Raw genomic sequence first — 15,754 nt, forward strand, 5'->3', positions numbered from 1 at the left:
ACTTCATCTATTTCAATATAATTGAAACACTTCTCTTAATAGTTCCTTTAATTTATCACTTTAGTTCTTTACGAAAACTCAACTTTAATAAAACTGTACGTTACATAGAATCCTAATAGAAATAAAATTCTTCAGAGCGATGGTTAGTGCCTTAGTGGCTACTCGCCTAAGCTGCATCACAATTCACAATCATTAATATTAATGCTGTCATTCATAGGACAATTCTATCAAGTTAGATGAGAGAATTTTGTACTACTTACCACTTATAGAAAGACATTTTAAAGTTTCTTCTTGAAGGGATGAAAATGCTTGTAAATTGTAATATAACCTTTTAACACTTATATAAAAAAAATTCACATACTTGTATGTATATGAAAAAGAACTACATAACGTGTAAACGTGTTTATGGTATTCACACGCATATCATAGCCCAAATTCTGCACTTATAAATATACACGCCCACTCTCCCCTTTCCGTTCCAAGTTTTCTCGTCTCTCTTTCTCTCTCCTACAACTCTATAAACACTAACTCACATCATCACCAATTTCATCATTTCATTCCCATTTTTCATTCCCATTTTTCATCTTTCCACTACCACAACCAGATTATTGTATTTCATAAACATATTAATCCAACATTAAGAAACGAATTAAGCATGTTGATGATTCGGAGAAACAGGCTAAGTATATGTCTGTTTATTGTTGCGTTAACCACAATTATTAAACATGCATATTGTGATTGTTCTTCAACAAACGTAACTCGAAAGAGTTTCCCAAAGAGCTTTGTATTTGGCACTGCATCTTCTGCATATCAGGTGCGTCCTTTTTTGCTTCTGCATCATCTAGTAATAAGTGGACTATAATGGTTGTAAAAGTGAAGATGTATAATTGCAGGAGATAGTTTAATCATGTGATTATGGTTGTACGAGTTTTTTTTTTGTTTGTATGTGTTTGTGTGTTTCTTGATTAAAAATATGCACAAAATAGAATAAAAAATGCCAATAACTAGTGAACATGTGAACCAAGAATAATAATTAGTGGAGGGAATGAGAAACAAACAGTGGATATTAACGAAGTATGAAGTATATCTCTTGAAGAGACAAAACTAACGAGGAAAATTTGCGGGATTTATTCCTTGCTTCTAGCTTCTTCCATTTGATATCAAAAGGGACCATGTCAAAGAAAATAACAAAAAATTGAAACCATAAATCAAAAGCTGAAAAAGGGGAAATTCTCTTAAAGAAATATGTACCCTCTCCATTTCTTTTTAATGATTATACTACTTTACGCTTTTCAATGTAAATGTTTAAACATAAATATATTTAAATTTTTTACATGACTCAATTTTTCCTTATCCATTAATCACAAATTATAGTCTAACATCAATTTGTAAATAGTGTCAAAACTCATCGTATAACCATTTAAAAAAACGAATAGAATATATATATTAGTTATTACGGAAAAGAGAAGTTTAGGCTTAGGAATATATATAGTCTTCGTCTTTCTTTTTTTTCCCTTTAAGACTCCGTTTGGTTGGGTGTAAAATATTTTCAGTGTAAAGTGATTTTTATGGAAATCAATTTACAATGGCAACCATAATTCTAAAATTAGTTTTCCGTTGTTTGGTTCCATGTAAGAAAAATGATAAAACGAAAAGTAATGAGGTAGTGAGACGAGTGTGCAAGACGGCTAAGGAAAATGAAGGAAAACGGTTTTCCCTCCATTTTGAAGGGAAAATGATTTTTATCATTGGAGAGCAATTTTACTCCTACGAAAAATGGTTTTATACTCCTTTGCAAACTAAACAATGTAAAAATTTCAAAAAAAAATTCATAAAAAAAACTAAACAATGTAAAATTGGAAATAGATGAAATAGTTTTCCAGGAAAAAGTTTTACATCCTACCAAACGGAGCCTAAATGAGGAATATGAGAGTAAATCAAATAGAGTAGATAGATAATTTTTTTTTGTGAGAATATATAATATTATTATTAATTGTTCACTAAGAGGGGTTGTTGGTATATACGAGAATTTAATTTTCATGGGAAGTTACATTTTCTAAAAAGTTATTTCTCTTATGTAATTTATAGGAAATTGACTAATGTTATTCCACTATAAACACTTTATTTTTGTTTGTTACATTATACTTACATTGTTTCAAAGTGCAAAAATAGACTTTCCTTTTTTGTCTTTAGATTACCATTTAGTGGTTATGGTTCCTGGCTTGCGGAAAAATAAGTTTACCCTTAATAATAAGTCTTTTATTTTTTGTATGGGAATAATAAGTCTTATTTGGCAGATAATATCTTTATTTTTATGGATATTCATCTTTACAATTAATGAATTATGGTCCTTTCAAGGCAAAATAGCCGAGTAGGTGGAGATTAAGACGTAAAGCAGGATTCAGGGTAGTGTATGCCTTAAATAAGTACGAGCCTAGTAGAGCATTTTCATAAATCTATGCACTATAACAGGCAATAATGTAACCTTATAACCTTATTCATGCTTGCATTGCATACAAGGAAATGAAAACGCATATTGGTTAGATGTGGAATCCATACTTTGAAGCAAAAGTAAGATGAACTAGAGTATAATATTTGCTTTTCAATGTGTATTATTTGAATTTCTGTTCAATATTAAAAGATGGTATCATATGTACAACCTTTTAATTTAATACTTAATTTGTCTTTCTATTGCAATATTTCGTTTTTTTACGTTTGTCGAGACACATCCTTTCGACGTCAATATCTTTAATTGCGTATAAATAAAAGTTACAAAAATTTGATATTTGGAATCCTTGCATTGATTTAGATGAATATAACATAATCCCTTGACTATGTTTTTTCTAATATAATAATGCGGGATAACTTAACAAAGTTGACTGATGAATAAAAACCAACCTGTGCAATAAAAAAACAAAGGACAATCCTCTATTCCTCTGTATTCATTTTTCGGATGGCTAGTGTCGTTCTAAATATTACCCATTTTTGTCGAGCCAGAATTTCACTTGTAGAAACTTAAGAAAGAAATAGGAATATAAATGGATGACTCCTTTAATGTGTGAGCATATTAAGAAAATTAGTTGTTCCTCTAATTTTTAATTGTTAAAGTAACAATTACCTACCGATGCAACTAATCGCTATAGTTTGCTATGAAAATAATTGTTCAACGGAGTTCTTCAGACATAACTAACTCATAAACTAGTAAAGTAAAAAAAGAAAAAAAAAAATAGTTTTGGTAACATATGCAGAACACAACCTTGAAAACTAGTGCTCCTGGTTATGCTTTAAAACTCGAAAGCTAGTGTTTACTACAACTTTGTTGAACACACAATTATTTTGTAATTTTTTTTTTAATTAGAGTGTTTTCTCTTTATCTTTAAAAAATAAGTTTTTAATATTATCAATTAAGTTCAGATAAGCTTAACGCTTAATGAAATGAACTTATATAAGTCTAGTTAAATTTAGGTAAGCTTAGTTTAGTTTTTTTTTTGGTGAACCATACCCGGTTTTCGAAATCCATTTTGGATCCCGACTAATCCGGATTCGAGCCAGGTCAGGCCTCAATTGGGGGGAAAGCTCTCCCAACACACTCTGCTGCGTTCCCAGGGCTCGAACTCGAGACCTCTGGTTAAGCTAGAACAACTCCCTTACCAGTTGATCTAAGCATTCAGGAGAATTCAAGCGAAGAGAACTACTCTAATAATATTGATTTGCATACCAAAATCATGCCGAGATGAACACACCTCATATATGGATAGTCTTTATTACTCCCTCCGTCCCATAATATAGTGCCTATATCATTTTTGATGGGTCAAACTTTAAAATCTTTGACCAAATATTCTCATTTGTATATATAAAAAACATATTCATGTGGGATCTTGTTAGATTCGTCTCAATGTGTAGTTTAATAATATCAACTTTTTATATTTTTTATTAATACGGAATTGAAGATACTAAAGGTCAAAGTTACGTCTTGAAGACCGTTTAAAAGAAAAACAAGCACTATATTATGGGACGGAGGGAGTATTGCCTAACCCCTAATTTATCTAAAATCAAGCCAGATAACCGGAAACACCGAGAAATAGTGGAGTTGGTTCGACTAATAGGAGTTTGAAACTGGATAGTGGATAGGAAGAAAAGGGTGTTGCAAAGGTTGCGGAAAAGCAATGTGGAAGTGTCGTCAATCGTCATGGGAGTTTAGAAGAGTTTCGAATGTGGCCGGTTATATGCAGCTAGCTAGCCCAACTTGCATCCTTATCGACGAAGTAACCCCTACTCATTGCCATTGGCCCAGTTGTTGCCAATATCTTTAACCTGTTTACGCTTTTGCCTCTTTTAATGGTTCTCGTCTTTTTTTCTCTTTTGAAATTTGCCATAAAAAAGAGGCCCTAGTATATATAACCTTGTGTAGACTGTAGAGGTGTTAGTCGAGCAGTTCGCGATTAATTCGAGTTTGATTCGATCAACGCTCAGACAAAACTTGACTTGATTTGGCTCGACTCGATCTTGAATCGGCTTGAAACCTTAAGAGCACGAGTCGGTCAGGGTCATTAACCTCGCTAGCAGCTCAATAATTTTGTCTTAAATATTTTTTTTTCTAACACATTTTTCATTTAATATAAAAGTTTTTAAATTTTTTGAGAAATAAGGTCCAAGTTACCAAGTCCAATTAAAATTTACCTCATGATGCATGGTTATACTTCATAAACTAGTAACAGGAATTTTTTTAAAAAAACTAAAATAGTTTTTTTTTTTGAGGAGTCGAGCTAATCAAGCTCGAGTCGAGTTGAAAAAAAAAGAACACGAGTTGGGCAAGAGCTTGACAAACTTAATGAGTTTTATAGTCGGTTCCAACAGAGTTGCAAGGTCATGCTCGTGATCGACTTGCTTAATTAACACGTCTAGCCTTGTGGCATACAAAGATTTTTTCAATTGGAAAGAGATGCATGAGCAAGAAAAGTGTATAGTGATCTCAAACAAAACAGAAATTTCGTAGAAACATGCATACATAATGTTGAGTTAGATGTCCTTTTCGTCACTCAAAATTCATAGAAAGACATATTTTGGATGCTACAAGAGTGTGATCTTTCTTCAAGCAAAATACGTTTCAACTCTAATAAATTTAGATTATACACCTTCAAAGGTAAGTTGTAAGTTCAAAATATTAAAAAATTCATTAAATTTAGGTAAATTCTAATAAGTTTAGTTCTTAATAAGTTTTTAGGAAAGATAAAGTAAGTATTACACACACCCTAAAACTTGTGGATTTGATTGATCTTGCATTTCTCCTCTAAAGTACTTATACACTAAAAATAATAGAGATACATCTTGGTGTGAAAACTCTCTCATAAGTCATGATAGATTTGTCTTGTTATTAGCTGATAGAGAGAAATAATGTACATATGGAGATGAAAGAGCAAATTTTCGATAAGATTATAGAATATTGTTCCCGTTTTCTTTTGTTGTTTTTATTTGAAATCGGAGAAGAAATTGATGCAATTCAAAATATGAAAAAGATTACACTATTTTAAATTAAATTAAATTAATTAAAAATAAAAATTCTTGCCTTTTTGAGTTATTATATGTTAGACAACCAATAATACAACAAGTTTGAGGGGGTAACAGAGTAAAGTAACTACAAATTAGATAGTGAACATATTTATTGCTATTTGAGTTACTTTATGTTAGACAATCCATTTAGGCAAAAGTTTGAGGGGTTAAAAGGTAAAAAAATGACTACTGAAAAGTGTAAACACATTTATTGCAACATAAAACTAATGAGAAATTTGATTTATAAATTATATTATTTATGTAAAGATTCAAAATAGAAACAAAACATATTGAAATTTCCTGATGGGGAATACATAAACAACAAAAGAAAACAGAGCGAGTATTTACTTATTATGAGATATCAAAATGTGAAGTCCCATTTAAAGTAGAAATAGTTATTTGGTCTACAATCAATGTTTTCAACAATTAAACTACTACTCTCTATTGTATAAGAGAAGGGGGAGAGTTATGATCTCCTCGTATAAATTTACTTAATTGCCCTTAGTAAACCAACTACTACCAAAAAAAGGGAGAAAATAAGTCAAACGCAAATATAGCATTAAAAATCAACTTACATACCAAATGCAATCAAATTATAATTGAGCCACCAAAAAAAGAAACATTAACTGCAAGATTTAGTACATTTATGCTCAAAAAATTAAAAAGAAATATTAGATCAATCAGATATCTTATTAATCAATTAACCAACACAATCAAAAATTACATTAAAACGAAAAATTTAATCAATTAACAAAGTGAAATGATTCATTTAACACAAAATACTATGTTAATACAACATAAGAAATCCAAAATAAATTCACTTAAAATTCTTTTATTATTCATCAACTTTAATTTCAAAAATCTAAAGTAAGGAATAAGTAAAATAAATATTAATAAAAGAAGGCTTCAGTGATAGAGGCTTAACCTACAAATTTTAGCTAATTTTTTTTTTAATATTTACATTTTAAACCCTATTTATGCGCAAAAAGACTAGAATTTATGTTTGATAAAACAAAAAAAATCAAGCATGCATTGGGTGCACAATTTGCTAGTACTTGATTATGATATGTGCCTAGGAGAAATGATAAACCACTAACGGATAGTGGGTTCACCATCCATTTTCAGGCATTTTGGTAATTTCTCGAGGAAAAAAGTGAAAAGCTGAAATCTTATAAACCTATATGTTTGTGTATCAAAAACACTTGTTATTGATAAACCAACCCATGCTTAGATGTTAGAGGCACTTGTTACTTACAAAACAATCCTTGGTGGTGTGAATTAAATGTAACATTTTGTCAAAAAGTAAGATTGTTATTTCTGATAGAAAAAAAAAGTTTTCTTGATTTGCATGTTTTGGCCAGCTTTTCCTCCTAAATAGTACAACTTGATATTCATATAAACCCACGTATGTGTATCAAAAACACTTATTATTGGTAAACCAACCCAAGTTTATGTGTTTGAGAGAATTGAGATACTTGTTACTTACAAAACAACCTTTTTTTGATGTGAATTATGTAACTTTTTGTCAAAAAGTAAGATTGTAATTTCAGACAAAAAGTAAAAGTTGTCTCGATTTGCTCGTTCTAGTGAGCTTTCCCCCCTAAAAAGTACAATTTGATATTTATGAAAACTCATTTTTGTGCGTTTAAAACACTTATCATTGATAAACCAACTCATATTATGTGTTTGAAACAATTATTACTTATAAAATAAACCCTTGTTGGTGTGAATTAAATTTAACTATTTGTCAAAAAATTTTAAAAAAGAAGAGTGCCTTTTTAAATTTTTATCAAATCCGAAATTTGGTTTCGAAATACTGAATGTGGGGTACATGTATTTTCAGAGGGAAAAAGTACTGTAGCTCAATTTGCAGCCACCTTTTCACTTTTTTATTTGGTTAAATGACATTTTTACCTTAGATATTGGATAAGAAATCTAAGGATGAGTTTATCCCTCATACTCAACTCCAGACTTCGCCACATCAACTTTTCACTAATTTTTAATTCTACAGACTCACTTTAGACTCATTCTAATTTTATACTTTATTCCTCATACTCTATACAGACTCACTCCACCAAAAAAAAAAACATGGCAATTTTTAACTAGTCAAAAAATATATCATTGGCATGGCAAAAGTCTTAAGACGAGTTTTGAATATCAAAACGCAACTCAAGACTCTATCCAAGACTTTACTCAAATATAACCGAGCCTTACCATAAAGCTCTCCTCAAAACTCCCCTTAAAACTCCCAATATTCTCACCCTAATATCTCTTAGCAGTTTATCACGACTCATGTGCATAGTGCATATTACAATGACTTGTAATTTTGAGGAAGATACAAGTTATATTCTCAAAGCAACCAATATTTGGTTAATTTTCAAGATGCCCATAATTTGTCTCAAATTTCCCCTATAATATAGGATAAGCTCAACAGCTCACCCTATACCGATATGGAGTATTGGTTTTGTCCAATCATATACAGTATAGAATAATACTTCAATATCTCCTTTTCACGGTGCTTCTTTATGTTGCTTTTGTGTGTTGTAAAGTGTGATGTATATAGTGTAATGTAAGTTTGAAAGTTGGTGTTTTCATATAAATTGCAGTATGAAGGAGCTGTAAAAGAGGACGGCAGAGGACCCTGCGTCTGGGATACATTTGCACACAGATTGGGTAATTATTCTTTCATTTGTTTATTTAGAAGAAAGTCACAAATCACAGTATGAGAGCGAATTTTCTTTTAGAGTTGGGATTACAAAGCTAACTTCATCTAAAGAAAAGAATAATTATATTTTAGGTTCGACTTCTATTATGGACACTTTGGAAAAGAGTTTCCTTTCGTCTTTTCTCACTCTAGTCTGCTAACTTAATCGGGTTGGCCATTTAGAGATTTCAGTTCTTACAGAACCTTTCATCTTAGTTCTTTGGGACACCACAAATCAAACAAGTATTCCAGTGGTAAGGTTATGGCCTATGGGAGATACTTAGAGCAACTCCAATGGTTGTAATTTTGGACTTGCTTGCAATATTTGAATGTAGTGAGCAAGTTGCTTAACCATTGGAGGAAGATAATTGATACCTGCTTGAGAGCAACACCTGTTCCACCAAGCTAATTGCTTGACTTTAAAAAGGCAATATGGCTTGAAATTGGAAAAAAGGAAAGGTGATGCTCACACTCCATATGATTGGTGAGTGCATCTCCATCCACAATAAAGGTATAATTTTTTTTTTGTTTCCTATTTAATTATAATTGAATAAAAAATTAAAGTTGAAAATATTGATTGAGATGTGGGACCATTTAAGCAACAATGTATTGTAGCTCACCATTGGAAGACTCTGTAGCTAGAAAACAATATTGCTTCAAAAGTTGACGTGGCAAATCAAGTTACAAGGTATTGTAGCTCACCATTGGAGTTGCTCTTATAATCCCGTATTCTAGAAGTGAAGTCGGTGGTTCTTGGGTACACGAGGTTTGCTGAAGTTACCTAAAGATAACGATTATTTTGGGTTAATGTGATTTAGATTGACAAAAAGTTATTAATCTCTATTATATAAGGGAAGGGGGAGCAATGGTGTCCTCTTTTGAAATGCCAATTTTGCCCCCCTTCTCTTTCTAAATTACAAAATAGTGTTTGTATTATTGACTTTGCCACATTTAAGAGCTGCCTATATTTGGCAAACTATATTCCTCCTATTTTTTCCCTCAAAAAGATGTTACCATATCCAGTTCCCACAGCCACAGTCAAGGAAAAAAATATTTCGTGCCATATATCATACAGGTTGCGCGAATTCGATTATGGGCTTATAACTACACAATACTACGATCTAATAAATTTTTTATAACTCAGAAGAGAAGCTTCAAACAAAAGAGGGAACGAAAAAACTAAAATAAAATTAAAACGCTAATAACTTAAGAGGTCATGATTAGATTAACAATATTCGCGCATTTCCAAAATATTATTATGTTCGCAATGACATTTTCTGAAATTTTCAATGATATATAATTTTTTTCTCCTAAAATGTTCAAATTTTTACTCTTATGCTGAAGAAAATCGAGTTTCTGTTTTGAAAAAAATTCAAGCACGCATCGCGTGCAAAAATTCTAGTATTCATTATATGCCTAGTGTATATTAAAAATATATGTTCTTGCTTATTTAGAGAGCAAGTTGAGCAGACAAACAATAAGTACTACTCCCAATGAGCAAATAAGTATAAGATAAACTTGGATATACATCTTACGGGGTCTCCATTGGGATGGCTTGTAACGAGTTCATAGGTTGGCATTGTATAAATTTACTAGAAGTTCTTTCAATATTGGCCTTATTTGAGGAGAAACACTTGACATCTTATCATTGGAGGCTAAAATAGATTCTCATAGGCACAATAGGTACCAAAGTAAGAGTTACTATACCAAATGAGGTATTACCAAAATTTAAAGTCGATACCAAATTACTGTATCCAAAGGAGGTATTAGTGATACCAAAGTTCAAAGTTGATACCAATGTAAGTATAATTGGTGCCAACGTAAGTATAATTGGTATCAAAACTCAAAGTTGATACCAAAGTTCACTTACACTAGATACCAAAATAAGAGTTATTTCGGTATTGATACCAATTGTACTAACCTTCGGTATAAGTACCAAAGTTCAGCGTCTATTTTTTGTCCTTTTACGCGAAATATTAAGCGTGCCCCTACGGCCTCTCAAGATGAGAGGCCTAGACAAGCTCTTATCTGAGCCGACTACTCAAGCTCAAGCTTTGTAATCCACATCTAAGTTATTAAAACAATCTACAACTTTAGAAATTGTATCAAAATGATGGTTTTTTATTACATACAAAAGGGAGCCAAATCATGATATAAGAATTCCCTCTGAATTGAAGCCTAATTAACAATTGATAAGTTCTACTATGAGTTGCTAAATATATTAAAACCATAACAATAATTTTGATGCAGGAAAGGTCATTGATTTCAGTAACGCTGATGTCGCAAACGATCATTATCATCGATACCTTGTAAGATTTACTATGATTTTCATACTTCATAAACCCTTGTAGAAAAATTGTCAAGGCCTTTTTTTCTTTCGTAAATGTGTTGAATTTTGGTGAACTACAGGAAGATGTAAAACTTATGAAAGACCTAGGAGTCAGTGCATACAGGTTCTCTATATCTTGGACCAGGATCTTCCCAAGTAATGATTCATTTCTCTCCCCTCTCAGTTCATATCTTTTGATTAGCTATGCTAAAAATCCTTCAGTCTTTGTGCTTAATCATGTATAATATTTTGATTGACAGATGGAACCGGCAAAATTAATCAGGCCGGAGTTGATCATTACAACAATTTAATCAATGCCTTACTAGCTAATGGTACATATTAATCAATCAGTTTTAGGGGGTGTTTGGTTCATATAGTGGTATGGGTTTGGAATCAGGAATGAAACCAAGGTGGTATAGGTTTGGAACTTGATACCTAATACCATGTGTATACCTAGAGGTATTGGTATGAGTCAAACCCACCTCCCCTTGGGTTTCTAAACCCCGTACCTTATGGGTTTGAGGTATGGGTTTTAAATCTATCAAATTATTAAACAAACACTAGGTATGGATTTCATTCATTCTAAACCCATACCTCATACCAGAATCATATGAACCAAACGCTTAGTTAATTGGTTTTTGGGAAATTATTGTATCTAAATAATAGCTAAAAAATATTACAGGAATTCAACCATATGTGACAATGTTTCATTGGGACACACCTCAAGCATTAGAGGATGCATACAAAAGTTGGCTTAGCCATCAAATCGTGTAAGAGAACTGTGATTGTACTTATATTTCTCCCAGAAGTTCATGTTGTTTGAGTTACTTCTCATATTCGAAGGGTGTTTTCGTTTGTATGCTATAGAAACGATTTTGGGGCGTATGCAGAAACTCTGTATCAGAAGTTTGGGGACAGGGTTAAGCATTGGATAACGTTAAACGAGCCCCACACGGTGGCAGCTCAAGGCTATGATATTGGCATCTTCGCTCCAGGGCGATGCTCCATCCTCCTTCACCTGTTTTGCAGGGCAGGGAATTCTGCTACTGAGCCATACATTGTTGCCCACCACTTGCTTCTTGCTCATGCTACTGCTGTCAATATTTACAGGACAAAATACCAGGTAAATGTACTTCAGTTTTCTACTTTCCTCTACACTGTGAACTATAGTTTGATCTTTGATTAAAAGAATAACTCTTAAGTCTCTAACACCCCCTCTCTCTTTAATTAGTTTCCTCTTGCTGCCAATAGTTTTTTGAATGAAGTGTGTAATATTAAGCATTATCATGTAGGATCGCAAGTGAAGATATTAATAGTCAAAGACATGTAACAAAAGATACTTCTATATTTTAGGAATCAAATATTCTCTTGTTTTGTATTTGAAAACTATGATATTCTTAGTACTTGGACCTGCCTAAGATAATTTTGAGAGTATAGTTTGAAGATCTTAGTAACATATTTAAGCTATGTTCAGTACTTAAGTACCTCATTTTAACTTATTTGAGAAAAATTTAGTTCAAATAAACGCCTACAGAATGCAGATAACAGCTAAGAAGCCTTAAATAAGGTATCTAACGAGTTAAAATTTAATCAAGTTTAGGGCTAATAAGCTGGTCTTATAGTTCATTGTTGTGATATTGGCAGAGAAAACAACGTGGAACAATTGGAGCAGCATTTGACGTAATGTGGTATGAGCCCGCGACAAACACAACAGAAGACATTGAAGCAGCTCAAAGAGCCCAAGATTTTCAGCTTGGCTGGTATAACTTAACTTTATGTACATCTATTATATATACTGGTTTAAATTATGCCAAATCTAAAGACATGAATTAACTAATAAGCGCAATGAATTGTTAGGTTTCTCGATCCATTGATGTTTGGGGACTATCCAAGTTCAATGAGGGAGCGAGTTGGGGATCGTTTGCCAAAATTTTCTGCAGCAGAATCATCTCTTTTGAAAGGGTCTCTAGATTTTGTTGGCATAAATCATTACACTACATATTATGCAAGAAATAACAAGACTAATATTATTGGGTTTCTACTCAACGATGCTCTTGCTGATTCTGGCACCATAACTCTTCGTAAGCTTAACATATCTTACTCTGCGTATCCCAAAATTTCTGCTACTTTTTTGATCTCAAAAGTTCCTAATATCAAGCTTATTTTTTCCCATTTCAGCATTTGGTCATGACGGGAAACCTATTGGAGAAAGGGTACGCATCTACATGCCCACTAATCTATCTTTAACTATCCGAAACAAGCCATTGGTGTTGAGTTTTTCCTTGGATCCTAGACTATTGAGATTTGGTTAATTGATCATTTGGGTGCGTTTATTTATGTAGGCTAATGCAATATGGTTGTACATTGTACCTCGGGGGATGAGAGAATTGATGAATTACATCAAGCATAAATATGGAAATCCCATTGTTTTCATTACTGAAAATGGTACTCCTTTTGTCTCCCTTTTTATACTTTCAGAGGATATTATAGAACTTGTGAAAGAAGTATTTCACAAAAAAAATTATATTGTAGGAATGGATGATGGGAATAGTATCTTCAAATCCTTAGAAGACGCGCTTAAAGATGAGAAAAGAATTCGATACTTCAATGGCTATCTTGAAAATCTAGCTGCAGCTATCAAGTAAGTGATAGTTATCCAAGGGACTAGATGATGTTATTGAAGAGTCTAGTTTAAATATCATAACAACTGACAAGGAAAATGTGCTATGCTTGTTAAAAATGCAGGGAAGATGGATGTAATGTGAAAGGATACTTTGCATGGTCATTATTGGATAATTGGGAATGGGCAGCTGGTTATACTTCTAGATTTGGTCTTTATTATGTGGATTACAAGAATAATCAGAAGAGATATCCCAAGAATTCTGTTCAATGGTTTAAGAATTTCTTTAATCCTACTTGTTGAATGATCCGTGATCGTTGTAAAAAGAATTCTTTTCATCAAGGAAAAGAGATATCTCATGTAATTTCAACAAAAAAAATAGAGTGCAAAAAGAAAACAAAAGAAAAAAAATAGAGTGCAAAAAGAAAACAAAAGAAAAAAGTAGTGTTAAGAAAAAACTATTCTTCCAATTAGGTTCATGTTGTACCATTTCAACTTTCAAATGAATTGAATCTCATAATTTATTCTTTTAGTATTATTTCCTAAAGTTGTTTTTTTTTTTTCCTTTTTGAGAGAAGATTGGAATTAGACCTGGGCATGGACCAGGCTTGTTCACGGGCTCGAGGAAATGGCGGGTCGGGCTTAAAATTTTCAGATTTTGTCCACGGCCCGGCCCAGGCCTAGGGGCCCGCGGGACGGGCTCGTGCCTCCTGCGGGCCTGACCCGTGTTTTATGTTATTTTTTTGTATTTTTGACAGTTTTAGGCTAAAAAAGAAAGGAAATGAACCTTCGCCCCACAGGCCGGCCCATGCGGACTCGTGCCTTTGCGGGCCTGAAATAAAACTTCTTGACCGTGACAGCCCACGACCCATGTAGCATGGTCGGGCCGGGCCGGCCCCCGTGCTGTCCCGGCCCATGCACACCTCTAAATTTGGAATTGGTTATATGGTTTTTCAACTGTACTTGTAATCATGCTAAGCAATACTTTTTCTGTAATTTCTTCACTAATGCATTTTTAGAATGAGAAATTAAATGTCCCGTCAAAACAAAAAAAAAAAAGAGATATGAAGTGATCAAATCAATTCCTCACGCGTCTCGACAGAGAGCTACTAAAGTTTGTGATGAAGATGAATACCATGAAAAACTTTATCATATAAATTAGCTTGCATTATATTAGAAAAATGGCTTTCTAAAATTGATAAAATCTCTAACAAAAGTCGATTCCTATCAAAATGTTATAGGGGAAATTAAGAATACCAATATATATTACCAAACAGATCAACTATAGTAACTATTAAAAGTAAATAGCCTTATCAGATACATTATCACATGTAGAATTTACAGGGGTAGTTAATGCCTTGTGCAGGGTGAGCAAATGCACAGGGCCTCCACGAATTCTCCGTCCAAATAAAAAAGAAATTAATCTAATTATAGGTGTTTATTTTCAATTTATTGGGTCTAATATTGGATGCAAATTCAAAGAGATTAATTTATATTCGGTGTTTTGCTCCATTCTTCCTATTCTCCAAAACAAACCATTAATGATTCTTCCATCTTTTCCTATTAACAAAAAATTTTCAATCCTCAGAATTTAATTTAGCACAGGGCTCCTAAATTTGTACGGAACTACCCTGAGAATTTATCACTACTCGTTGTCCACCAACATCAGCAGTCTCGTCGGACAACTTAATTAGTCAAGGCTTGTCCTCAAAACTTAGCTGAGTTAAGCACTCTATGCATTTGGGTAAGTAAAGAAGATGGCTACGCACAAAGTTTGCAAGTGATTGTTTGAAAGATTGCCCTTCAATTGCTTGAAGAGAGATTACAAGCTAAGTGCGATGGTTGAATGTACGAATGAGTGGAATGCCTATTTGATAGAGTATAAAACTGTTTCTAGGACTCTAACCATCAACTAAACTTTTGGTTGAGTTAGTCCTGTGACATGGTACCAGATAGTTAGCCAGCATGACATAACGGTCACAGGTTCAAATCTCATTCACCCGTCATTTTTAAGTGGAATATTCAACGCTAGATATGAGGGAGGCATGTGTTGCATCAACACTTCAAGCTCAATGAGCTCCCGCGTAAGGGGGCGTGATAGAGTATAAAACTATTCCTAAGAAGACTCTAACCATCGGCTTAACCTTTTGGTTGAGTTAGTCCTTTGACACTATTTATAATCTTATAGGCCTTCATATTCCTAAGTCTAGAATGTCACTAAGAATGTTCCCTTAGTCCTTAAAGGAACTCTTTACACAAAGGTTGTTTTCTAACTTCCGTACACATATGTACAAAGATGTTCTAGACTTTTTCTAGCTTAAAATATCTACACAGGCCACTCCAGTACTAAAACACACAAGTGCTTTTCGGAACATCTAGAACATTTCGAAGAGCAATAACTTCTATGTCTCATTGTCTTGCACTAACTTATACTTTTGGGCCTCATCTTAAAAAAGTAGCCTAATATTGCCTTCCTTGGCCTGGCGGACACACCTTCACCAATCAGCCAAAGCAACATAATTGTTGTAACATATGTTGCATAAGGTTTTTA

At 33.0% G+C, this 15,754-nt stretch overlaps 1 protein-coding gene across 3 annotated transcripts; it reads left to right on the forward strand.

Moving 5' to 3' along the window:
- The first annotated feature begins 445 nt into the window (after positions 1 to 445).
- LOC104895809 (beta-glucosidase 6) lies at positions 446 to 14,288 on the forward strand. 3 transcript variants are annotated; one of them, XM_048645875.2, is made up of 13 exons: positions 446 to 814; positions 8,157 to 8,223; positions 10,505 to 10,563; positions 10,664 to 10,739; positions 10,844 to 10,915; positions 11,266 to 11,353; positions 11,451 to 11,706; positions 12,228 to 12,343; positions 12,441 to 12,664; positions 12,762 to 12,796; positions 12,926 to 13,028; positions 13,116 to 13,224; positions 13,782 to 14,288. In XM_048645875.2, exons 1-13 carry the CDS (start codon positions 656 to 658, stop codon positions 13,885 to 13,887), a joined length of 1,470 nt encoding a protein of 489 aa, XP_048501832.1. In that variant the 5' UTR covers positions 446 to 655; the 3' UTR covers positions 13,888 to 14,288. The 3 variants fall into 3 exon arrangements, with proteins under 3 accessions (XP_048501832.1, XP_010680724.2, XP_019105749.2); XM_010682422.4 differs by lacking the exon at positions 13,782 to 14,288 and adding an exon at positions 13,329 to 13,750 and having other exon boundaries at positions 451 to 814; XM_019250204.3 differs by lacking the exons at positions 446 to 814; positions 8,157 to 8,223; positions 13,782 to 14,288 and adding exons at positions 8,269 to 8,765; positions 13,329 to 13,750.
- Positions 14,289 to 15,754: the final 1,466 nt, after the last annotated feature.

This window comes from Beta vulgaris, chromosome 6 (genome assembly GCF_026745355.1).
Source record: "Beta vulgaris subsp. vulgaris cultivar EL10 chromosome 6, EL10.2, whole genome shotgun sequence".
Classification (NCBI taxonomy): domain Eukaryota; kingdom Viridiplantae; phylum Streptophyta; class Magnoliopsida; order Caryophyllales; family Amaranthaceae; genus Beta; species Beta vulgaris.